Here is a 27,292-nt window from a genome sequence, read left to right as displayed (position 1 = left end):
GCTCCCTATCCACATCCAAGCTCCACAGACCTCTCCATGGTTTACCCCAGATGCTTCACATGCCCTGGTGCAGTCCATTGACAGCATGTCGACCCTCGTATACCACATCCTTCCAGTTCACTCTATTCCATGCAAGCCTCTCACCCTCCGGTATGTTCAGGCCTCAATCGCTCAAAATCTTTTTCACTCCATCCTTCCACCTCCAACTGGTCTCTTGCTTCTCCTTGTTCCCTTCACCTCTGACACATACATTCTCTTTGTTAACTTTCCTCACTCTTTCTCTCCATGTGTCCAAATTATTTCAACACACCCACTTTCTGCTCTCTCAACCACACTCTTTTTATTTCCACACATCTCTCTTACCATTTCATTACTTTCTTGATCAAGCCATCTCACACCACACATTATCCTCTAACATTTCATTTCCAACACATCCACCCTCTTCCGTACAACCCTATCTATAGCCCATGCCTCAAAACCATATATTGTTGGAACTACTATTCCTTGAAACATACCCATTTTCGCTCTCTGAGATAACATTATCTCCTTCCACACATTCTCATCACTCCCAGAACCTTTGCCCCCTCTCCCACCCTGTGACTCACTTCCGCTTCTATGGTTCCATTTACTGCCAAGTCCACTCCCAGATATCTAAAACACTTCACTTCCTACAATTTTCCTCTATTCAAACTCACATCCCAGTTACATTGTCCCTCAACCCTACTGAACCTAATGACCTTGCTCTTATTCACATTTACTCTCAACTTTCTCCCTGGGGATAGGGAATAAGGGAGAAAGAATACTTCTCACATATTCCCTGCATACCATAAAAGGCGACTAAAAAGGGGGGGAGCAGCGGGGCTGTAAATCCTCCCCTCCTGTTTTATGTTCAGGAGTCAAGTGAGGATTTTTCCCTCTACAGCTTAGTCATCTGTTCTTGATGCTACCCTGCTAACAGGGCAGTATCAGTATCACTACTCATCATCATCAAGTGCAAGTGTGACTCTGCTGCCAGTGAGAGGCAGAGCTCAGTTGGTAGAGCAATGGCCCCTCACACTACCCCAGCATATTTAAGGCATACTCCTCTGGCTACTAGCGAGATTGAGGGCTCAGCTGGTAGTATACTGGCCCCTTACAACACCCCAGCTAACTCAAGAAATATTCTGTCCCCTACCCATGGAGCAATTCATTAGATAGTAGGCTGTCGACAGCAGCAATCCTCTGTGGTACTACCATTCTGACTGAGGAGCTTTAAAGTGGTACCCAGAACCCAATCACACTCTCCATGTTAGAAATGCTGGTCATAATTTGTCTCAATGAAACAGGACTGTTGGGCTAGTTCTGCCAACTTCTTACAAGCACCATACACCTAATTAAACCTTATTTATTTTCTTCACATTAGTACTCTTGCCAAGTCCAGTCTACTCAAACATATTAAGCAAGCATAATCATGATAAGAGTCCAACAAATCTCTGGCTCCTAGTCCCATGCATCATGGTTTCAACCTGTCTCTACTGCCAATGAGATGGAGGACTCAGACAGCAGTAATACCATCCCCTCCCATGATCTTCCTCTTTTTCTATTCACTATATCAACATTCGAGGTCTCCCAAGTAACCTTTCCTCTACTGAACACCATCTGTCAAGTACCTTTCCTAATATCTTACTTCTTTCTGAGACATAGTTGTCTAATGATGTTCTCACTAGTTCCTTTTCCATATCCAACTATAATTTCCACTCATGATTCCAGTTCCAAGGTGGTGTTTATGCTTAAACCAACATTGACAAACTTGTTCCACACCTCAAGGATCTTGAGTCCCCAAACTTTAATGTTATGTGGCTTAAGGTCTGTCTACCAACTACCACACTTTTCCTTTGTTTTATCTATGGCTCTCCCAATTATACAAATCTTATATCTCTCTTTGACCATCTAAACTCCTGCCATGAGACTGTGGCATCCTCTCACTCACAAGCTATGATCTTCTACTTTGGGATTTCAATGTCCACCATAGGGAATGGTTGAATTCTTCCCATACAAATAGTGGAGGGATTGAGGCCCTAACATTCTCCATTCTCATCGATTTAGAGTAATTAATCTCCCACCCTACCCATATTGCTGACTGCTGTGACCACTCTCCTAACATTCTGGAAGTGTTTTTCACTTCTAGTCTATCCCGCTGTAAATATACAATCTTGCCCCAAGTTGGTTCATCTGATCACACACTCATAAAAATATCTACTTTAATGGCACCTCCCCTCCAGTAGCCCCTTCTATGCATAAGTACTTGCACCTCAATAAATATGACTAGAATAACTAACATAACTTCTTTTATGACGTTCCTTGGGTAAATTACTGAATCTTACTTGGTGATGCTTCTGTATCCACCAAATGCATAGCAGAGGTTATTCTTATGGAAATGGAAGCATTCATCCCCTCTCCTTCCAAGATGACCTATTCTTCCCAATCTATGGTAAAACTGTTCCTGTTCTGAGGCCATTAAGGCAAGGAATCAAGCATGTCAGGCTTGGAAAAACTCTCCTTCTGACCCCCATTCAGCTTTTATCACTGTCCATAATCACTGCACGTAAAGTGTTCCTTAATTCAAAGGAAGTGTGATAATCTCTCCTCATCGTCCATCGATTGGTCTTTCCAGTCTTTAGCAAAGGGCATCTCTACCAACCTCTGTCACTCTTCCTCTCCTTCACTTTTGCATTCTGACAGTACCATAGCTGTCTTTGCCATAGACAAAGCATCTCTTTCTGGCTCAAGTTTCTCCTTTAACTTCACCTGGGATGACTCTAACCTTCCTTCACCCCCTGATGCTCTTCTTACTAATCCTGTGCTCCTTCCCCTAATCTCTTTTTGGACTATCTGGAAAATGCTTCTCTCTAAGGAGAGAAGGTTTATGGTCCTGATCGCATCCATTCTATGTACTGAAAGAGTTTGCCTCTGAACTTGCACCTGTGCTTGCTCATCTGTTCCATTTGTTTAAAAACCAAAACATTTCCCTTTTCTTGGAAGCAAGAGTTGTTGCATCCCATCCCTAAGAAGAAAGACTGTTTTTACCCATCTAACTGGCATCCTGTTGCTTTGATATCTACTATTTCCAAAGTCTGAATCACTATTAAACTCCCATATCCTTAGACACCTTGAATCTCACAGTCTTATCTCTAATCATCAGTACGGCTTCCTAAGGCAAGATCCACTGGTAACATTCTTTCCTATGTTACTAATGTCTGGTCATCATCCCTGAAAGATTTTGGGGAGTATTGTGAAGTTGCCCTTGACATATCCAAGCTTTTGACAGGGTGTGGCTTTGGGGTCTCATCTCTTAAGCTTCCCTCACTCACACTGCTCCTTCATATCTAGCTTCCTCTGTGGCCAATCTATCTCTGTGGCGGTTGATGTATCAGCCTCTCCCACTTTCTCTATCAACAGTGGTGTCCTTTAAGGTTCTCTCCTGTCCCCTACACTTTTTCTCCTTTGTATCAGCAATATTCTCATTTCCTCAAACAACCAAATGCATTCATACATTGACGACTCAGTACTGCTTTCATCCAAATCCTTCAATTCTGATGATTCTTTTCTCTCTTGATCTCCATCTTGACAATGCTTCCATAATAAACTCAGACTTGGACAGGATATTTCAGTGGGGTAGACAAAATCTTAAGTGTAATGCCTCCAAGACCCAATTTCTACCCATCTCTAAATTGAAAATTCCTAACAACTCTCGCATCTCCTTTGACGATTCTGTAAGTCCATCTCTTGACTAAATGAACATAATTTGTATTAAGGTAACTTCCACTTTTTCTTGGAGACCCCATTTTATGGAAATAGCTATGGCTGCCTCTAAGAAACTGGGAGTCCTGTTGAGATGTCGAATCTTCTTTTCTTCTGAACAGTTGCTTTGTTTATACAAAGGACTGATTCATCCTTGTATGGGGTACTGCTCTCACATCTGAAGTGGTTCCAGCTCTGCATCCCTACTTGACAGAGTTAAGTCGAAAGCAGTCCAACTTATAAACTCCCCCAGGCTAACTTCAAAACTTGACCCTCTTGCCCTACACTGCAATGCTAGTTCAATTTCCCTCTTTAATAGGTACTACTCTGACTTTCGCTCCCAGGACCTGGCTACTTGTGTGCCCTCACCACTAGATAGACCACACAATACTCAGAAAGCTGCTGTGTCACATGATTACTATGTGGCCAGTGGCAACTCAAGGGTGGGTCATTTTGGTAACTGTTTCTTTCCCTACACCTCAAAGCTGTGAAATTCTCTACCCTCTCATGTCTTTCCCAATAATCATGACCTGGCACATTTTAAAAGACAGGTTATTCACTTCCTCCAAAAATCGTAAATACTTTCCTTCATCTGTTCTTTTTCTCTCTCATAGCCCTCTTTATATTTCAATTAAGGCCAGGCCTTGATGTGGACTTTTGCCTGTGATTGAAGCCTTAAATGTGAAAGAAAAAAGCAACATACAGATAATTTATTTATCTATTTATCATACTCAGTCACTGTCTCCCACGTTAGCGAGGTAGTGCAAGGAAGCAGAAGAAAGAATGGCCCAACCAACCCACATAAACATGTACATACATAAACGCCCACACATGCACATATACTTACATAAATGCCCACACATGCACATATACATACCTATATATTTCAACATATACATACAAAGACAGACATACATATATACACATGTACATACTCATACTTGTTGCCTTTATCCATTCCCGTCGCCACCACACCACACATGAAATAGCACCCCCTCCTCCCGCATGCATGCGAGGTAGCGCAAGGAAAAGACAACAAAGGACACATTCGTTCACACTCAGTATCTAGCTGTCATTTGTAATGCACCAAAACCACAACTCCCTTTCCACATCCAGGCTCCACAAACTTTCCATGGTTTACCCCAGATGCTTTACATGCCCTGGTTCAATCCATTGACAGCACATCGACCCCAATATACCACATCGTACCAATTCAATCTATTCCTTGCATGCCTTTCACCCTCCTGTACGTTCAGGCCCTGATTGCTCAAAATCTTTTTCACTCCATCCTTCCACCTCCAATTTGGTCTCTGTTTCTCAAATAAATTTCTCTAAATTATTTTCTACTGAACCACATTCACTTGGAGAAACACAAGGCCTACCAGTGTGTGATACTTACAGAATGAAGAGATAATGCAAATAGGAGCAGGAGTGATCGCAGAGATGAATGAGAAGCAATGTCCTGATGTATGGAGTGATCAAAGAGGTGACTGTGTTCATGGATGCTTTCAGGCTCACAGTGGTCAGCTGCTGTTCCATAACCACGATTTACACCACTGAGTGAACCAGTTTCACTTCTGCAAATTTCAAAGTCTGCATAAGTGTTGAAATACAAATAATAACATGATGTTTTTACAAACAAGAGCTTCCTCTGGTATGAAATGCAATAAACATTTTCCAATAATACATACATTCCTTTTGGCAATTTTCAATGCCAATTTAAAAAGTTTGAAGGAGAAAACACTTTTCTCTTCAATGGCAAACTGGGGATAGAAAAACAAAGGCTTCAAATCTTTCACAAGTTCTGTTGGAAACATTTCACAAAAGAAAACATAGTGAAATTTACAAAACAGTGTCTATATTGTAGCTCAAGCCACCCCTAGAATTTGAACAATGAACACATGACAGCAACACATATGACAGTAAAATTACAACCATCCAGCAGATACAACAAATTCCATTGTAGATTCAATCATAACAGCTGGGAAGGCAGAAGGTATATCTCAAAGTTTGCTATATTAAAGAAACAATTCCCTGCTCAGTCAAAACTAATTCTTCTATGCTGGGTACATAAGTTTAGAAGAGGCCTGCATAATTCCAATGTGAGGACACAAGATACATAAAGCCTTTACCTTCAGAAAGCCACCAATAATGAAAAATAGTCACCCATAAATAATCACCCACGAAATCTTTAATTCAACAACATTATATTTATTATCATGGGAAGAAAAATTTCCAAGGAATGAATGAAGAATCTTCCAACCCAAGGGAATGGGTCATTTCTGCAAAACACATTACAGCATACAAAGGTCACATTCTGAAAAATCACTACAAATATTTGCCCATAACTAAAGTGCCTAAAGTGTAAAAACCAGTAAGCAGCAACTTTACCCTTATGGCTTGGAAAAATGGACTGCCCCAATTCACAGACCAAGAACAAGACATGTTTCTTCACTGGCACTGTAATTAGTGGCTCCCACAATTATTACAGCTAGTTAACTGTAAATCAAGAAGACCAGTGGGAGCATGCATGAAGAGCAAAATCATGTTTAAGGGGAATGAAGCAGATAATCAAGGAGTCTCAGGCACTTCAAAACACAAAATCATACAAAAAGAGCGAAAACTTAGTAAAAAGTATAAACAAACATTTCAGGTCTTTGTAACATTCTTCAGAAGTTGTATATTTACAGGCAATGATGAGTGTGAATATATCTACAGAAAAATCTAAATATCTCAACAACATGATAGCCACCTAATCCCTTACCCCTGCACTCAAATCACTCCCGAAGCATCCTAAGGCTCAATAATGTTTTCTGCCAAAAAGAAAAAAAAAATACACAGTAGAACAAGTCCAATGAAGAGTAGCTTGGTAGAAACAGAAAATGGCTCGCACTTCTAGATGCTCCATGCAACATCCTTCCACCACCCAAACTTTGATCCTCATTTTCTCTTGTCATTATTTTCAGCAACTATTGTAAATCAATTATGTTATTACATCAGCTGCTCCTTTCAGAAGACACAGCTCTTGTGGTAGGCAAGACAAAGAAATTCCAGAAGATGATGTTCGAGTCTGAGAGTGTGTCAAAAAAGGAAAGGTGAGAGTTAATGTGAATATAGGTAAGGTAATTAGGCAATGAAGGGGCAACAGCAAGACAAGATAGGATGAGTTTGAAATTGGAGATAGTGGAGTGCCTTAAGTACTTGGAAGAAGATATAGCAGTGGAGAGAACCATAAGAGACAAACCGAGTCATAGGGCAGAGGAGGCAAAAGTATTGGGTGCATTGAAGAGTACTTGGAAGAGAAGCTATTGTCTATTAGGGAAAAGATGGATGTATCTGAAGGTATAATACTTCCAATGGTGTAGAATGGATGTCAGTTCTAAGCTGTGAGCTAAAAGAAATAATATGGTGGATGTGTTGGATATGAAATGCCTAAAGACAACATGTGGTATTTGGAGGGATGATCATGTAAGGAATGATAGTTTGATCTCAATGAGGAAGCTGCTCATAGTGTGCAGATATGGTCTGGTCATTTGGAGAGAATGAGTGAAGAAAAACTGACAAAGAGGATCTATCTGGCAAAGGTGGAGAGAATAAGAGGAAGGGGCAGACCAAGAAGATAAAAGGATGGAGCATAAGAGGCTTGGTGGGGCTAGGGCTTAAACATTCAGGATGGTGAAAAGTGCACGTGGGTCATGGCAAAATGGAGTGATGTGATATGTGGGGAGGCTGAAATATTGTCAAAGGGCTGAACCAGGGTATATGAAGCGGTCCAGGGAATGCACAGAACTGGCTATGGCTTGGCTGGGCATGGTGGGCTTTCATTTTAGTGCACTGTACATGACAACTAAAGAGAGGATGTAAGCAAGTGATGTCACTGTTTTTCTATTCCTGGCACCACTTCACTTAAGTAGGAAAGGGAAAACATGAAAAAACTTTCATAATCTTTTCCTCACTGTACTTGTCACTGAAAGTTCTAGATTCTTACCAATTTAGCTTATTCAAAATACCTTTCATTTATTTTTACATAATTTTCTTTTCTTTATTTCTTCTTAAAAGATCAGCATTTCCTCTGTTAATGAGGAAAAGCCAGGAATAGAGAAAAAAAGGCCACATCCACTCACATCCATTCTCGAGCTGTCATGTTTAATGATTTACCAAACCACAGCTCCCTATGTACATCCAGGCCCCACAGACCTTTCCATGGTTCATACCAGATATTTCACATGCTCTAGTTCAGCCCACTGACAGCACCTCGACCTCAATATATTACATCGTTTCCAATCACTCTTTTCTATGCACACCTTTCACTCTCATGCACATTCAGGCCCTGATTGCTCAAAATCTCTTTCAATCCATCCTTCCACCTCTAACTTGGTTTCCCATTCTCCTTGTACCCTCCACCTCTGACACATATATCCTCTTTGTCAACCTCTCCTCACTCATCCTCTCCATACATCCAAAGAATTTCAACACACCTTCTTTAGCTCTCTCAACCACATTCTTTTTATCAACACACATCTCTCTTACCCTTTCATTACTTACTCAATCAAACCACCTCACACCATATGCTGTCCGAAAACATTTCATTTCCAGCACATCCATCCTCTTTCTCACAACCCTATCTATAGCTCATGCCTTGCATTCATATAATATTGTTGGGACTGCTATTCCTTCAAAAATACTCATTTTTACCCTCCCAGATAATGGTCTCTCTTTCCATACACTGTTTCATCACTCCCAAAACCTTCACCCCTTTCTTACCCTATGACATACTTCTGCTTCCATATTCCATTCACTGCCATATCCACTCTCAGATTTCTAAAACACTTCAATTCCTCCAATTTTCCTCCATTCAAACTTACACCCTAACTAGCTTGTTCCTCAACCATGCTTTTTTTCACATTCACTTTCAACTTTCTCCTTTCACACTCTCCCAAACTCAGTCACCAACTGCAGTTTCTCACCCAAATCTGCCACCAGAACTGTATCATCAGCAAACAATTAACTAACTTCCCAGGCCCTTTCATACCCCACAGACTGCATACTTGCCCCTCTCTCAAAGACTCTCGCATTTACCTCCCTCACCACTTGATCAATAAACAAATAAAATAAGCATGATGACATCAGACACCCCTGCTGCAGACCAACCTTTACTTTGAACCATTCACTCTCCTCTCTTCTTACTCTCACATCAGCCTTACACCCTTGATAAAAATTTAACACTGCTTCTAGCAGCATACCTCCACACTACATATTTTTAACAAGTTCCACAAAGTATCTCTATCAACCCTATCATATGCCTTCTACAAAATTCATTCATATAAATGATTTGTTCTCTCAGCATTTCATGATATTATTTCTTCTTGCCTAAGATATCCAGTATCAAAATGATGGACAAATGAATTTCTGAAACATGGGTTTGTCTGGAAAAGAATTAAAGATTGCTGAAAAACGTAAAACAAACATTCAAGCTTCCATGGCACAGCTGTTTGAGGTACTGACTATAGGTCAGGCATAGGCTTGCTAGGATTCAAGTCCTGGACAGGGAAGTTAACCCAGCTGACCTAGCTGTTCATCCTAACAACCAGACTGATAAATGGGCCTCTGGCACAGACTTGGCTATATAAACGGTGACTGATAAATGGGTTTCTGGCACAAACTTGGGTATACAAACAGTGTATGAGTACATATATATCTTACCTAATCTTTATGTACCAGGAACACCCCCTACCCCTCAGTTTATCTTCATTATCATATAACTCCAGAACCCATCCTTCAGAGGTTCATGACACTTCAAGGCTGCATTAAGATCTGTAGCAAGAAAACAATGGACTCCAAACTTTGAAGTGAAAAGCTGTTTAATGATACTGCACCCTGATTCAATTCATTTTCACTGAAGGTGACTTTTCAATGAATGAGTAACCACAAACAAGCAGTCTAGCAATGCCTATTTGTCCATATATCTATCTATTTATCTACAATTAACTAAGGATATTACTCAAAACCTCTTTCTAAAGGCTCCTGCAGCCCAAGGTTGTTACCTCTAGTAGCAGGGAAAACTAGACTCCTTTGGAGGAAAGATCTTTGATGAACTTGTACTCCCAACGATACAGTCTTGCTACAGGTGGCTTTTCAATAGCAGCATTACCTTGAGTAGGTGGAGTCTGGTAACACCTCTCTCCATAGTGTTATGTGTGCTAAAATGGTTTGGACATATGGAAAGAGTGAGTTAGGAAAGGATATATGCATCAAAAGTAGAGGGGACAAGAAGTCAGAAATCAATCTGGAGACAAAACATGGAGTGAAAAAAAGATTTTGAGTGATAGGAGCCTGAACATGCAGGAGGGTGAATGGAGTGTATGGGACAGTGCATTGGAATGACAGTATAAAAGGGTTGATGTGTTGTCAATGGACTGAACCAGGACATATGAAGCAGCCTGGGGGAAACATGGAAAGGTTCGTGGGACCTGGGTGTGAATACAAGGCTATGCTTATGCTACATCGCACAGAACAGCTGAAAAAAGGATGAGAGCATATGAAGCCTTTTTCGACTTCCTGGTGCTATCTTGCTAACAAAGGATATGGTAATCAAGTATGAAATGTGTGGTAATAAAAAGAGTGTGGATGAGAGAGCAGAGGATGGTGTGTTGAAATGGTTTGGTCACATAGAGAGAATGAGTGAGGAAAGATTGACAAAGAGGATATGCGTGTCAGAGGTGGAGGGAATGAGAAGTGTGAGACCAAATTGGAGGTAGAAGGATGGAGTGAAAAAGATTTTCAGCAATCAGGGCCTGAACGTACCAGAGGGTGAAAGGCCCCACAGACCTTTCCATGGTTTATCCTAGACGCTTCAAATGCCCTAGTTCAGTCCACTGACAGCATGTCGATCCCAGTATACTACATTGTTCTAATTCACTCTATTCCTTGCATACATCTCTCCCTCCTGTATGTTCAGGCCCCAATCGCTCAAAATCTTTTTCACTCCATCCTTCCACATTATGTCAAGAGAGCAAAAATAGGTATATATGAATAGTAGTTCCAATGATATTACATGACTGCAAGGCATGGACTATAGATAGGGCTATATGGAGGAGGGTGGATGTGTTAGAAATCAAATGTCTGAGGAGAATATGTGGTGTGAGGTGGTCTGATTGAGTGCGAAACGAAAGGGTAAGAAAAATGTGTGGAAATAAGAAGAGCATGGTACAGAGAGCAGAAAAGGGTGTGTTGAAATGGTTTGGACATATGGAATGAATGAGTGAGGAAAGGTTGACAAAAAGGATATATGTGTCAGAGATGGAGAAAACAAGGAGCAGACCAAACTGGAAGTGGAAGGATGGAGTGAAAAAGATTTTGAGTGATTAGGGCCTGAATATGCAGGAGGGTGAGAGGCATGCAAGGAATAGAGTGAATTGGAACAATGTGGTATACCATGGTCGACATGCTGTTAATGGATTGAACCAGGGCATACGAAACGTCTGGGGTAAACCATGGATAGGTCTATGAGGCCTGGATGTGGATAGGAAGCTGTGGTTTTGGTGCATTACACATGATCAAACTACTTCACGCCACATATTTTCCTCAAACATTTCATTTCCAACAAATTCAACGTGCTCTGGACAGCCTTATCTAAGCCCATGTTTCACATCCATAAAATATTGTTGCAACTACTATTCCTTCAAAATACTATTCCTTCAAAAATACCTATTTTTTCCCAATCAGATAATGCTCTTTCTTTCTACACATTCTTTAGCAATCCCAGAACCTTTGACCACTCACCCACCCTATGACTCACTTCCACTTCTATGGTTCCACTTGCTGCCATGTCTACTCCTAGGTGTCTAAAACACTTCACTTCCTCCAAGTTTTATGAATAACAATCAAAATGAAACATTAATGTGCTGGGGTAATGTAATCCTAAAATCAACAGATTCATGATAACAGTTCAAACCTTTAGAAAAAGGATCAAGACATTCACAATCTTCATACACCTTGTAAGTAAAGTTGTTGAGGAGCTTGTGTAGCAGTTAGCCACCATATTTATTACCAATAAATGTCTATAGCTGTAATAGGTAATAAATATGGTGGCTAACTGCTACACAAGCTCCTCAACAACTTTACTTACAAGGTGTATGAAGATTGTGAGTGTAGCTGCAGCCGTGGTGAAGCCAGACCTCAAGGAGCCATAACCGAGTCTCGCCGTACAAGCTAAGGGCAGATAACTATGCTAAGGGCCAATTCGCACGCTAACCTAACCACTCAGCAGACCCCCAGTGAAACCCGTTCACCCGCAGCTAACCCATAACTGACCCACACAGTGGCCATAGGTAACGGCCGGAGTGGTGAAGAAATACTTGAGTTTAGCCTCACCTTCACCAGCAGCGATGTTGTCTGGCGTGTTCTTCAGTGACGAATAAAAGAAAAGAAAAAAAAGATGATTTAATGACGGATAAAGGGGGGAAAATAAATAATAGTGTGATGGGGGAAAAAAATAAATAAATGATAATGTGAAGAAAAAACGATATATTAGAAAAAGAAAAGAGTTGGCCTATCAAGAGAAGTTCAGTGAAGAAGAAAACGTCAGATATTTCCCATTCTTTTTGGATTAGAAAACGGTCGCTATGGCCGAATTACAGGATATACAACAGCATTAGAAACATAGAGAAATGGATGTCGGATATGAGGACAATACTCCCGGATAAAGAGATAACAATCTGGATAAGTGAAAAAAAAGATATATATGTATATATATCTATAGCTACTGACAACGGATAAACAAAATATATCTATATAGGAAAAAGGATTTTTGGTGTTAAAGGCTGAAAATGTGTGGTCAAGATTTTGTGGCGTTATTATACCGTGGACTCCAGCAGCTGAAGAAGCTGTTGCTGCTGCTGGTGGTGCAGCTGCTGGTGGTGGTGGTGCAGCTGAGAGGCTGCTCTGGGCAGATACAGGAGGACCATCAGACGCCAGTGGTCTCGCCTGGACTAGCTGAAGTTCCAGGAACACATTGGCCGTCTTGCCGCCTCCCTCACCACGCTGAAGGTGTTCTGTGGCTTGGTGGTGAACAAGGACGCGTGCCCGAATGGCTCACACCAGAAGAGATGGGATACGAAGACTGGCAGGACGCAAGATGGATCAGCGGGCGAGCCACGGGGCGTTAACCAGCAGGTACGGGGGTGGAGGAGCAGCACCTCCTCCCCTCGGACAGTGTTAGAGGCAGAGGAAGTTTATACATCTCCAACACCTTCCTTCCCCATGTGGGTCCGACCCCACGCCACGAAACCACGGTATCAGTGATGCTGAGCCCTAATGCTGGAGGGCCCAAGAACTACAAGAAACATATCTTAAACAGCGTCAACAAGGAAATTATCAAAAAATTCCTGAGGGAAGTCAGCACCACAAGTAAAGCATCCTCCTCGAAGGCTCAGAGTGGGGTGCCTAAATGTGTGTGGATGTAACCAAGATGTGAAGACCCTTACTGGTAAAACAATCACTCTTGAAGTAGAACCTTCAGACACAATTGAAAATGTGAAGGAAAATAGTGAAATTGGAAAAAAAAAAGGTAGCTTAGACATTGAAGCTTAATGATACAGTGGTTAAATTGATGAGAACTGCTATTGACGTTTGTGTAAATAAATTATACATTTCCTTTTTTCCATAGCCAGAGGTTGAACCATTATGTGACATTCATTTTTTTCATTCATTTCAAGCTAGAAGTTTCAGTTTTCTAAATTGTTTCTTACATTTTTCATATGTATATATATGTATGTGTGTGTGTGTGTATATGTGCGTATGTATGTGTATGTGTGTGTGTGTGTGTATATGTATATATATATGTATATTATCCCTGGGGATAGGGGTGAAAGAATACTTCCCACGTATTCCTCGCGTGTCGTAGAAAGCGACTAGAGGGGACGGGAGCGGGGGGCCAGAAATCCTCCCCTCCTTGTATTAACTTTCTAAAATGGGAAACAGAAGAAGGAGTCACGCGGGGAGTGCTCATCCTCCTCGAAGGCTCAGAGTGGGATGCCTAAATGTGTGTGGATGTAATCAAGATGTGAAAAAAGGAGAGATAGGTAGTATGTTTGAGGAAAGGAACCTGGATGTTTTGGCTCTGAGTGAAACGAAGCTCAAGGGTAAAGGGGAAGAGTGGTTTGGGAATGTCTGGGGAGTAAAGTCAGGGGTTAGTGAGAGGACAAGAGCAAGGGAAGGAGTAGCAATACTCCTGAAACAGGAGTTGTGGGAGTATGTGATAGAGTGTAAGAAAGTAAATTCTCGATTAATATGGGTAAAACTGAAAGTTGATGGAGAGAGGTGGGTGATTATTGGTGCATATGCACCTGGGCATGAGAAGAAAGATCAAGAGAGGCAAGTGTTTTGGGAGCAGCTGAATGAGTGTGTTAGTGGTTTTGATGCACGAGACCAGGTTATAGTGATGGGTGATTTGAATGCAAAGGTGAGTAATGTGGCAGTTGAGGGAATAATTGGTATACATGGGGTGTTCAGTGTTGTAAATGGAAATGGTGAAGAGCTTGTAGATTTATGTGCTGAAAAAGGACTGATGATTGGGAATACCTGGTTTAAAAAGCGAGATATACATAAGTATACTTATGTAAGTAGGAGAGATGGCCAGAGAGCGTTATTGGATTACGTGTTAATTGACAGGCGTGCGAAAGAGAGACTTTTGGATGTTAATGTGCTGAGAGGTGCAACTGGAGGGATGTCTGATCATTATCTTGTGGAGGCTAAGGTGAAGATTTGTATGGGTTTTCAGAAAAGAAGAGTGAATGTTGGGGTGAAGAGGGTGGTGAGAGTAAGTGAGCTTGAGAAGGAGACCTGTGTGAGGAAGTACCAGGAGAGACTGAGTACAGAATGGAAAAAGGTGAGAACAATGGAAGCAAGGGGAGTGGGGGAAGAATGGGATGTATTTAGGGAATCAGTGATGGATTGCGCAAAAGATGCTTGTGGCATGAGAAGAGTGGGAGGTGGGTTGATTAGAAAGGGTAGTGAGTGGTGGGATGAAGAAGTAAGAGTATTAGTGAAAGAGAAGAGAGAGGCATTTGGACGATTTTTGCAGGGAAAAAATGCAATTGAGTGGGAGATGTATAAAAGAAAGAGACAGGAGGTCAAGAGAAAGGTGCAAGAGGTGAAAAAAAGGGCAAATGAGAGTTGGGGTGAGAGACTATCAGTAAATTTTAGGGAGAATAAAAAGATGTTCTGGAAGGAGGTAAATAAAGTGCGTAAGACAAGGGAGCAAATGGGAACTTCAGTGAAGGGCGCAAATGGGGAGGTGATAACAAGTAGTGGTGATGTGAGAAGGAGATGGAGTGAGTATTTTGAAGGTTTGTTGAATGTGTTTGATGATAGAGTGGCAGATATAGGGTGTTTTGGTCGAGGTGGTGTGCAAAGTGAGAGGGTTAGGGAAAATGATTTGGTAAACAGAGAAGAGGTAGTGAAAGCTTTGCGGAAGATGAAAGCTGGCAAGACAGCAGGTTTGGATGGTATTGCAGTGGAATTTATTAAAAAAGGGGGTGACTGTATTGTTGACTGGTTGGTAAGGTTATTTAATGTATGTATGACTCATGGTGAGGTGCCTGAGGATTGGCGGAATGCGTGCATAGTGCCATTGTACAAAGGCAAAGGGGATAAGAGTGAGTGCTCAAATTACAGAGGTATAAGTTTGTTGAGTATTCCTGGTAAATTATATGGGAGGGTATTGATTGAGATGGTGAAGGCATGTACAGAGCATCAGATTGGGGAAGAGCAGTGTGGTTTCAGAAGTGGTAGAGGATGTGTGGATCAGGTGTTTGCTTTGAAGAATGTATGTGAGAAATACTTAGAAAAGCAAATGGATTTGTATGTAGCATTTATGGATCTGGAGAAGGCATATGATAGAGTTGATAGAGATGCTCTGTGGAAGGTATTAAGAATATATGGTGTGGGAGGAAAGTTGTTAGAAGCAGTGAAAAGTTTTTATCGAGGATGTAAGGCATGTGTACGTGTAGGAAGAGAGGAAAGTGATTGGTTCTCAGTGAATGTAGGTTTGCGGCAGGGGTGTGTGATGTCTCCATGGTTGTTTAATTTGTTTATGGATGGGGTTGTTAGGGAGGTAAATGCAAGAGTTTTGGAAAGAGGGGCAAGTAGGGGCAAGTCTGTTGGGGATGAGAGAGCTTGGGAAGTGAGTCAGTTGTTGTTCGCTGATGATACAGCGCTGGTGGCTGATTCATGTGAGAAACTGCAGAAGCTGGTGACTGAGTTTGGTAAAGTGTGTGGAAGAAGAAAGTTAAGAGTAAATGTGAATAAGAGCAAGGTTATTAGGTACAGTAGGGTTGAGGGTCAAGTCAATTGGGAGGTGAGTTTGAATGGAGAAAAACTGGAGGAAGTGAAGTGTTTTAGATATCTGGGAGTGGATCTGGCAGCAGATGGAACCATGGAAGCGGAAGTGGATCATAGGGTGGGGGAGGGGGCGAAAATTCTGGGAGCCTTGAAGAATGTGTGGAAGTCGAGAACATTATCTCGGAAAGCAAAAATGGGTATGTTTGAAGGAATAGTGGTTCCAACAATGTTGTATGGTTGCGAGGCGTGGGCTATGGATAGAGTTGTGCGCAGGAGGATGGATGTGCTGGAAATGAGATGTTTGAGGACAATGTGTGGTGTGAGGTGGTTTGATCGAGTGAGTAACGTAAGGGTAAGAGAGATGTGTGGAAATAAAAAGAGCGTGGTTGAGAGAGCAGAAGAGGGTGTTTTGAAGTGGTTTGGGCACATGGAGAGGATGAGTGAGGAAAGATTGACCAAAAGGATATATGTGTCGGAGGTGGAGGGAGCAAGGAGAAGAGGGAGACCAAATTGGAGGTGGAAAGATGGAGTGAAAAAGATTTTGTGTGATCGGGGCCTGAACATGCAGGAGGGTGAAAGGAGGGCAAGGAATAGAGTGAATTGGAGCGATGTGGTATACCGGGGTTGACGTGCTGTCAGTGGATTGAATCAAGGCATGTGAAGCGTCTGGGGTAAACCATGGAAAGCTGTGTAGGTATGTATATTTGCGTGTGTGGACGTATGTATATACATGTGTATGGGGGGGGGGTTGGGCCATTTCTTTCGTCTGTTTCCTTGCGCTACCTCGCAAACGCGGGAGACAGCGACAAAGTATAAAAAAAAAAAAAAAAAAAAAAAAATGTCTATAGCACTGGAGAAAACAAGTAAAAAAGCAAAAACTTTACTAACTTGGAGGTGAAACATTATAAAAGCTGAAAGGACTTTTACTTATCTAATTCACGACCATCATCTCTCAAACTTTCACATTACTCCACACTTGCCTTACTGAAGCAGTGAGGTCAGGCTGATCCGTGATCCCACTAAAGTTATGCTGCTGCTGTAAAGTGCGCCTCCTCTCTTCTGGTTCACAAAAAAGAGTTTGTACTTCTGGAGCTCTGGGGGAAGGGTTCACCTAATTAGATATACAGTACTTAACCTGAATATATAACTAATGCAAAATCATGTCGCTCCTAAAATTCCTAAATAATAATTACAAAAGCTAACTTGCCTTACAATTCATCAGACTTGCATGGTGGTTTACTGTAATCATACTAAAGCCCACTTACAAAATAAGGATCCATGAATAAAGTCTAATGAAGAGTTACCTGTCATCCTAAACTCAGTTACCATTACTAACATTCTATAGCACTAAACCTAGGTCAGATCAAGAGAATACTTAGAAGGTGAATGGGCTAGCAGCTACCATCAATGCAATTTGGTCATTTCACATCACAAAAGAAGGCCTCTCTTCATCAAAAATTATTTCTGTCACTATCACCCAAGCAATGCAGACTCAAGTCTTAATACCATAGATAAATAGTATTTCTAAAGGGAAAGAAACTATTCACTAACAAATTGCTGTCACCTCTTTTAACATCAGTCACTGAGAATTTTTCTTTCTATTCAGTTTCCAAAAGTATGTCACTTATATTTTACAAAAATATCTTATATGAATCATTCACAAGCAAATCTTCCAGGATCAAATATATATCAGCATTCATTAAACTGTAATACTTCTATCAGCCTATATCTATTCTGATAAAGTCCAGTGTTTTATTCCATCATGACAACAAAACTTTAAAGCTCAATGATTAATCGACAATAATCACGGTGTCATCCACTGCCTACGACATAATGCAGACATACATGTGGGAAATTATGGACAATGATAAGACAATGAGAAAATGGTAAACTAAAACTTATGAGAAATTCAGAACATGTCAGAATTGTAGTAGTATCATCGAGAATACCATAGCAGTCATTTACATATATTCACATAGGTGACAGGAGGTGGTGGCTACTGAAGGAGACTGCTAGCTCCAATTGTTGCAAGCTTATTTTGCCTTTGTCTCAAAATCTCAACAATTCCTTCCTTGATAACTTCCTTGATCTCAACAATTCCTGCCTTGATAACTCATCCCTAAAAATGGAGACAATTCTAACCCTTCCAACAATTGCCCCACTGCTTTCACTTCTACTGTCTCCAGTCTATGAGCCTCTCCTTGACTTCCACTTTATTCACTCTGATCATAAATATGGATTTTTTTGTGCAAGTCCTACCATGATCTCTCCAACGTGATTCATATCTGCTCTTCCTCCCTCAAAATCTTTCAATATGGCCCTTGACATCAAAGCATTTGACAGTGTGGCATAAGTCTTTTTTTTCTAAACTTCCTTTGAGTTTTATGCTTCTCTGTTCCCTAATGAACAGCTTAATCCCTAACCAGTACACTGAAAGAGTCATTGCTGGAGTGACTTCCTTCTCTTTCCCTAGCAACGGTGGTGTCCCTATGGGTCTTGTCATATCAAGTACGCTCTTCTCTCAATAAAATGGTCTCTTCAACATCTAACCTCATTCTTTCTCATGATAATGATTTGCCTGTACATTCCTCAACTCAGTATTCCTCCCTACTCTTCTAGTATTTGTTCTCTTCCTTATACTGAACACCTCTCTTAACTCAGACCTATGCAATATCTTAAAATGGGGAAGTGAACATCTGGCTAAGATCAAGGGTGCTAAGATGGAAATTTTTCCAATATCTTTCTAAGTAATCACTCTTTATCATTTGTTCATTTTCAAAATACCAATAATTCATTCAACTAATAATGTAAACATTTTAGGAATAAACATATCCTCCACTCCAGGAAACCTACATCCACAAAATTACAGGATTTACTTCACAAAAGTTGGGGGTGTAGTATATCATTTCTCTTGTGAGCAACAATCTAATATCTAAAGGGATTTCATCTGTCCTAGTATGGGGTAAAGTACCAATCACATGGTTGAGGTGGCTTTCCCTCCACCTCCCTATTAGCCAAAGTGGAAGTAAAATTCTCCAAGCATCATCTCTCTAACCATCCCTATCTGTCTGCTGAAGTGCTGCTGCCCTCTCCCTAGTCTTCAGTTATGATTTTGACCATTGCTCCCATAAGCTGTGCATGTGTTCCAGCCACCAAGGCAATATCTTGAAAAGGGGAAACAGAAACCTGCTTAAATTCGAAAGTGATAAAATGCAATTTTTACCAACACCTCTATCATTTGTTCATTCACAATAAAATAATAGATTTAATAATTTAAACATTTTGGGCATAACTATAGCCTCCATTCTATAATGAAACCTAACAAAAATCAAACAATAAAGGATCTACTTCCCAAAAGCTGGGGTGTTGTACATTATTCATTTCTCTTGTGAGCAATTATTTCATATCAGCAGGGTTTTGTCTACCCTAGTATGGAGTACTGCTCACATTTTTGAGGTGGCTCTCCCTCCACCTCTTTATTTGTTAGAATGGAATTAAAAGCCTTCCATCTCATTAATTCTCCAAGCAAGAAGGAATAACTTGTGTATGTCTTGGTTGTACGATGGGTGTATGTTTGCTGAGTTGGAACTGAAGGTGTTACTGGGAGGTTGTTTGTTTAGGTCACATTAGGTAATTTCAATGAGAGCATGTTTTGTCTGTTAAAGTTGTTTGGGTAGGGAAATCTGTGACAATAAGCTATTCAAGTATAAACCATGGTTAAGCTTTATATTTCTATTAGGGGGTTGGTGGTTAGTTACAGAATGATTTGGATGGGGGGGGGGGGGTCCAGGGCTGTTGCACAGAACTGAGAGGAGAGATAGGTAGTATATTTGAGGAAAGAAACCTGGATGTTCTGGATCTGAGAGAAACAAAAAGCTTAAAGGTAAAAGGGAAGAATGGTGTGGAAATGTCTGAGGAGTAAAGTCTGGAGTTCATGAAAGGATAAGAGCCAAGGAAAGAGTAGTACTACTCCTGAAGCAAGAGTTATGACTGTGTGTGATAGAATGTAAGGAAGTAAATTCTAGATTGATGTGGGCATAACTGAAAGTAGATGGGGAGAGATAGGTGGTTGCTGGTGCTTATGCACTTGGCCATGAGGGGAAAGATCATATGAGGCAAGTGTTTGGGAGCAGCTGACCAAGAGTGTCAGCAGTTTTGATGTACGAGGCCAGGTATTCATGACAGGTGATTTAAATGCAAGGGTAAGTAATGTGGCAGTTGAAGGTATAACTGGAGTGCATGGGCTATTCAGTGTTATGAATGGAAATGGTGAAGAGCTTGTGGAGCTGTGTGCTAAGAAATAAAGACTGATGACTGGGAATATCTAGTTTAAAAAGAGGGATACAGACAAGTATACATATGTAAGTATGACAGATGGTCAACAGGCATTATAAAATTCCATATCAATTGATAGGCATGCAAAAGAGAGTCTTTTGGATGTTTATGTGCTGATAGGAGCAGCTGGTGGGATGTCGGATAATTTTCTCGTGGAGGTAAGGGTGTGGATTTGTAGAGGATTTTAAAAGAAGAAACACAATATCAGGGAGAAGAAAGGGGTGAGAGTAAGTAAGCTTGGAAAGAAGACTCGTGTGTAGAAATATCACGAGAGATTGAGTGAAGAACAGCAAAAGTTGAGTGTAAATAAAGCAAGGGGAGTGGGTGAGGAATGTAAATGGGTAAGTAAATGTAAATAAGAGCAAGGTTATCAGGTACAGTAGGGTTGAGGGACAAGTCAATTGGGAGGTAAGTTTGAAGGGAGAAAAACTGGAGGAAGTGAAGTGTTTTAGATATCTGGGAGTGGATTTGGCAGCGGATGGAACCATGAAAGTGGAAGTGAATCATAGGGAGGGGGAGGGGGCGAAAGTTCTGGGAGCGCTAAAGAATGTGTGGAAGTCGAAAACATTATCTCAAAAAGCAAAAAAAAAAAACGGGTACGTTTGAAGAGATAGTGGTTCCAACAATGTTATATGGTTGCGAGGCATGGGCTATAGATAGAGTTGTCTGGAGGAGGGTGGATGTGCTGAAAATGAGATGTTTGAGGACAATATGTGGTGTGAGGTGGTTTGATCGAGTAAGTAATAATAGGGTAAGAGAGATGTGTAGTAATGAAAAGAGTGTGGTTGAAAGAGCAGAGGAGGGTGTTTTGAAATGGTTTGGTCACATGGAGAGAATGATTGAGGAAAGATTGACCAAGAGGATATATGTGTCAGAGGTGGAGGGAACGAGAAGTGGGAGACCAAACTGGAGGTAAAAAGATGGAGTGAAAAAGATTTTGAGTGATTGGGGCCTGAACATGCAGCAAGATGAAAGGCGTGCAAGGAATAGAGTGAATTGGAACGATGTGGTATACCGGGGTCGACGGGCTGTCAATGGATTGAACCAGGGCGTGTGAAGTGCCTGGGGTAAACCATGGAAAGTCCTGTGGGGCCTGGATGTGGAAAGGGAGCTGTGGTTTCCGAGCATTATACATGACAGCTAAAGACTGAGTGTGAACAAATGTGGCCTTTGTTGTCTTTTCCTAGCTCTACCTCATGCACATGCGGGGGGAGGGGGTTGTTGTTTCATGTATGGCGGGGTGGCAATGGGAATGAATAAAGGCAGACAGTATGAATTATGTACATGTGTATATATGTATATGTCTGTGTGTGTATATATATGTAAACGTTGAAATGTATAGGTATGTATATGTGCATGTGTGGAAGTGTATGTATATACATGTGTATGTGGGTGGGTTAGGCCATTCTTTCGTCTGTTTCCTTGCGCTACCTCGCTAACACGGGAAACAGCGACAAAGTATAATAAATATGTATATATCTATTTGTTATACTTTATACCTTTGTGTACGCATGTATATGCATATGTATATGAGTGGATGGGCCATTCTTCGTCTGTTTCCTGGAGCTACCTCGCTGACATAGATAACAGCGATTCTGTATAATAAATATTAATATAGATGATGAAAATATATATATTTATTTGTTTGTAAAATTATATGCTTGACACACCTGCTAAGCAAGCTTGCTTCCTTGTAATCCAGTACAATTTGTTCCATTGAAAGGACAAGAAGAAATCCAAAGACAACTATAAACTCAGCAATAGGGAATGATTTCACCATGTAGTTTTGGTCCAGCAGAAGTTGTATCTGATCTTGTACATCTGGGAACAAGTCCATAATGCACGTTCCCATAAAAACACCTCCAGCTGAGCATGACATCAAGCTGAGCAGTGTCTGATACCTAAAAAAGATGAAATGAGTTAACACTGAAACGAGGCATATCTAGAGTATAAATTCTTATTCTAAAGTTACTTTAGGTTTCTTCATTTCAAGGCTCAGTACACTGCCTTGCTTTAAACATCTTACATCTGTATGTATCTCAATAAATGTAAGTTTTGAATTATGAAAACTCTTTCTCTCAAGGGCAGTGTTCTGCCAAATTCAAGAGAAATTCCAGGATCTTGGGGTTGAAGATTTTCTCTGTCTTTCAGTGGAGTAAATCCCCCTTCATGTGGTAACCACATACAGCATTCAAAGCAGCAGTCTGGTTTGGCTCCCAAACCCAAGTCCACCCAACAACCAATCAGTAACTTCCATTTAACAATGACATCATAGTAGTATTCAAAACATAGACAAGTCAATGGCTGTCATTGTCCATTAACAGAAGCTTTCTTCAAAGGGGAGCAGAAGGAAGAATGGGAGACAACAACCTGGTATGCTTGCAACATAATACTCTGGAAAGAAAGAATTTTTTCCATACCAAATATACTTGTATAAAAGTCTTGTCCATGCCATGCTATTCAACTATATACTAGATTACCAATTAAGAGTCCTGTAAGCTATGCTATATTTTTGGTCAGCTAAATAAACACTACCAAAGCTCCTTAACCTAGAATACCCGACTGTAGCCTATATTCCCTCTTGCTGGGTAAATCAAGGGCATAAACCAACTCAAACCCCATTCTCCACTTCAAAATACACAATACATCCCAGTTCTAACAGACCTCAAAGCATCAGATTTCAGCTTCTAATGGACCCTTTGTATCCCATTGGACTAAACTTGGGATCTAAAGAAACTTTTCATAAAAGACTGTTCACTGTAGTTTTAATTTTGTGAGTCAAGGACTCATTGGAATAAGTGTGGTATGTAATGGAATGGTCCACTGTTCTTAATTTTGGCCTAGGAAGCTTGGCATAAGGAGAAAATCAGACAGCCTGTTAAGCATAACTTTGGAGCATCTTTTCTTTATCTTACTAATATGCAATATACTCTCAACATACATATACATAATTCTACACTGATTAACAACAATTTATGGGTGTAATATTATGTTTGTGCCTATGAAGGTAATTCAAGCAGAAATTTCAAGATGAAACAAGATGTAGTGTGGTCCATCAATCTGCGATAAGCCCCAGTTTGGTCAATGAACAAACTCAAGAGATGGGGTTCTTACATAACTGCAGTATTTTTCATGGTAAAAAGGCCCATATTTTTGTATTAAATAATGGCAGATAAGAGCGATATCAGTAAAGCATGCACTATGATGTCCATGAAACACCTTAGCATTGCTGAAAAGCTGAAAATGATTATCATGAGCATAAGAAGAGTAGCTTGTGCCACCAAGTGATTCAGGTGACTAGATGTGACCCTGGAGCTATCTCCTCCTCATTCAATGTAATTCTTCTAAGCCCTGAACACTTCCAGCCTTGGAAGAATAGGGAAAATATCCATTACATATGATAGTATTTCATTTACTTTGAAGCAAAAAGGTACACTTCCACCTCATTTGTTAGTATTTCATTTATGTTCCTTGGAAAATTTCAGGAAGTAACAGAATCTGGTTCCAAATGGACCCTTTTACTCTAACAGAATGGGGGTTTACACCACAAGTAAACATGAAGTGCCATTCTCTCCCTTCATCTTGTATAAATTTTTAGTAATAACAAGCTGACTGAAGTGTTTTCATACTGACTTTTAAAGTTATTCCTTCTCCCAAAAAGGAATATGAATCTCTCTAATACAACATATTGTGAAAACTTGAAAATAAGAAAGCAAAAAATGCAAAAAAGCACAATCCTATTTGACCAATTTGAAGTAGGGATTAGTGGAATGCAGTTTCATCTCGCAATACTAAAGGTAACATTCATGTTGTTGTGTGATGCCAACCTGCCTCAGACTGGATTCATAACAGAGTATTTCTCAACTAAAACAGCTTTATAAGAGGCAATATGTAGCATGGTACAAGTGGGTAATGATGCAGCACACAACAGGACACAAGAATGCTCGAGTTGTCAATTCATAGTATATCATGACATTAGTTTCCATGTAAATAAAGGGTTATGGACGTCAGCCCAAATATATACGAAATAACTCAAAACTTTATTTGAACAATGGAATGAATGTTTTTTTTTATTATTTTGCTTTGTCGCTGTCTCCTGCGTTTGCGAGGTAGCGCAAGGAAACAGACGAAAGAAATGGCCCAACCCACCCCCATACACTTGTATATACATACACGTCCACACACGCACATATACATACCTATACATCTCAATGGACACATATATATACACACACAGACATATACATATATACACATGTACATAATTCATACTGTCTGCCTTTATTTATTCCCATCGCCACCTCGCCACACATGGAATAACATCCCCCTCCCCCCTCATGTGTGCCAGGTAGCGCTAGGAAAAGACAACAAAAGGCCCCATTCGTTCACACTCAGTCTCTATCTGTCATGTAATAATGCCCGAAACCACAGCTCCCTTTCCACATCCAGGCCCCACACAACTTTCCATGGTTTACCCCAGATGCTTCACATGCCCTGATTCAATCCACTGACAGCACATCAACCCCGGTATACCACATCGATCCAATTCACTCTATTCCTTGCCCACCTTTCACCCTCCTGCACGTTCAGGCCCCAATCACTCAAAATCTTTTTCACTCCATCTTTCCACCTCCAATATGGTCTCCCACTTCTCCTTGTTCCCTCCATCTCCGACACATATATCCCCTTGGTTAATCTTTCCTCAATCATTCTCTCCATGTGCCCAAACCATTTCAAAACACCCTCTTCTGCTCTCTCAACCATGCTCTTTTTATTTCCACACATCTCTCTTACCCTTACATTACTTACTTGATCAAACCACCTCACACCACATATTGTCCTCAAACATCTCATTTCCAGCACATCCATCCTCCTGCGCACAACTCTATCCATAGCCCACGCCTCGCAACCATACAACATTGTTGGAACCACTATTCCTTCAAACATACCCATTTTTGCTTTCTGAGATAATGTTCTCGACTTCCACACATTCTTCAAGGCTCCCAGGATTTTCGCCCCCTCCCCCACTCTATGATTCACTTCCGCTTCCATGGTTCCATCCGCTGCCAGATCCACTCCAAGATATCTAAAACACTTTACTTCCTCCGGTTTTTCTCCATTCAAACGCACCTCCCAACTGACTTGACCCTCAACCCTACTGTACCTAATAACCTTGCTCTTATTCCCATTTACTCTTAACTTTCTTCTTTCACATACTTTACAAAACTCAGTAACCAGCTTCAGCAGTTTCTCACATGAATCAGCCACCAGCGCTGTATCATCAGCGAACAACAACTGACTCACTTCCCAAGCTCTCTCATCCACAACAGACTGCATACTTGCCCCTCTTTCCAAAACTCTTGCATTCACCTCCCTAACAACCCCATCCATAAACAAATTAAACAACCAAGGAGACATCACACACCCCTGCCACAAACCTACACTCACTGAGAACCAATCACTTTCCTCTCTTCCTACACGTACACATACCTTACATCCTCGATAAACACTTTTCACTGCTTCTAACAACTTGCCTCCCACACCACATATTCTTAGTACCTTCCACAGAGCATCTCTATCAACTCTATCACATGCCTCCTCCAGATCCATAAATGCTACATACAAATCCATTTGCTTTTCTAAGTATTTCTCACATACATTCTTCAAAGCAAACACCTGATCCACACATCCTCTATCACTTCTGAAACCACACTGCTCTTCCCCAATCTGATGCTCTGTACATGCCTTCACCCTCTCAATCAATACCCTCCCATATAATTTACCAGGAATACCCAACAGACTTATACCTCTGTAATTTGGGAACTCACTCTTATCCCCTTTGCCTTTGTACAATGGCACTATGTGAGCATTCCGCCAATCCTCAGGCACCTCACCATGAGTCATACATACATTAAATAACCTTTCCAACCAGTCAATAATACAGTCACCCCCTTTTTTAATAAATTCCACTGCAATACCATCCAAACCTGCTGCCTTGCCGGCTTTCACCTTCCACAAAGCTTTTACTACCTCTTCTCTGTTTACCAAATAATTTTTCCTAACCCTCTCACTTTGCACACCACCTCGACCAAAACACCCTATATCTGCCACTCTATCATCAAACACATTCAACAAACCTTCAAAATACTCACTCCATCTCTTTCTCACATCACCACTACTTTTTATCACCTCCCCATTTGCCCCCTTCACTGAAGTTCCCACTTGCTCCCTTGTCTTACGCACTTTATTTACCTCCTTCCAGAACATCTTTTTATTCTCCCTAAAATTTAATGATACTCTCTCACCCCAACTCTCATTTGCCCTTTTTTTCACCTCTTGCACCTTTCTCTTGACCTCCTGTCTCTTTCTTTTATACATCTCCCACTCAGTTGCATTTTTTCCCTGCAAAAATCGTCCAAATGCCTCTCTCTTCTCTTTCACTAATACTCTTACTTCTTCATCCCACCACTCACTACCCTGTCTAATCAACCCACCTCCCACTCTTCTCATGCCACAAGCATCTTTTGCGCAATCCATCACTGATTCCCTAAATACATCCCATTCCTCCCCCACTCCCCTTACTTCCATTGTTCTCACCTTTTTTCATTCTGTACTCAGTCTCTCCTGGTACTTCCTCACACAAGTCTCCTTCCCAAGCTCACTTACAAGTATTTTAAAGGTTTGTTGAATGTGTTTGATGATAGAGTGGCAGATATAGGGTGTTTTGGTCGAGGTGGTGTGCAAAGTGAGAGGGTTAGGAAAAATTATTTGGTAAACAGAGAAGAGGTAGTAAAAGCTTTGTGGAAGGTGAAAGCCGGCAAGGCAGCAGGTTTGG

General features: G+C 40.9%; 1 protein-coding gene across 4 annotated transcripts in view; it reads right to left on the bottom strand.

Annotated features, from left to right (window-relative positions):
• Window positions 1-27,292, bottom strand: part of LOC139750199 (zinc transporter ZIP1-like) — an 87,127-nt gene that overhangs the window by 35,329 nt on the left and 24,506 nt on the right. For all 4 annotated transcript variants that reach the window (XM_071664658.1, XM_071664647.1, XM_071664636.1 and 1 more), the window contains 3 exons: window positions 22,128-22,358; window positions 17,103-17,216; window positions 5,180-5,357 (listed from right to left, as the gene is read on the bottom strand). In XM_071664658.1, the coding sequence (XP_071520759.1) occupies window positions 5,180-5,357; window positions 17,103-17,216; window positions 22,128-22,358 (523 nt within the window). The remainder of the gene's footprint in view (window positions 1-5,179; window positions 5,358-17,102; window positions 17,217-22,127; window positions 22,359-27,292) is intronic.

Source organism: Panulirus ornatus, chromosome 1 (genome assembly GCF_036320965.1).
Source record: "Panulirus ornatus isolate Po-2019 chromosome 1, ASM3632096v1, whole genome shotgun sequence".
Classification (NCBI taxonomy): Eukaryota; Metazoa; Arthropoda; class Malacostraca; order Decapoda; family Palinuridae; genus Panulirus; species Panulirus ornatus.
This window is presented reverse-complemented; position numbering and strand designations above follow the sequence as displayed.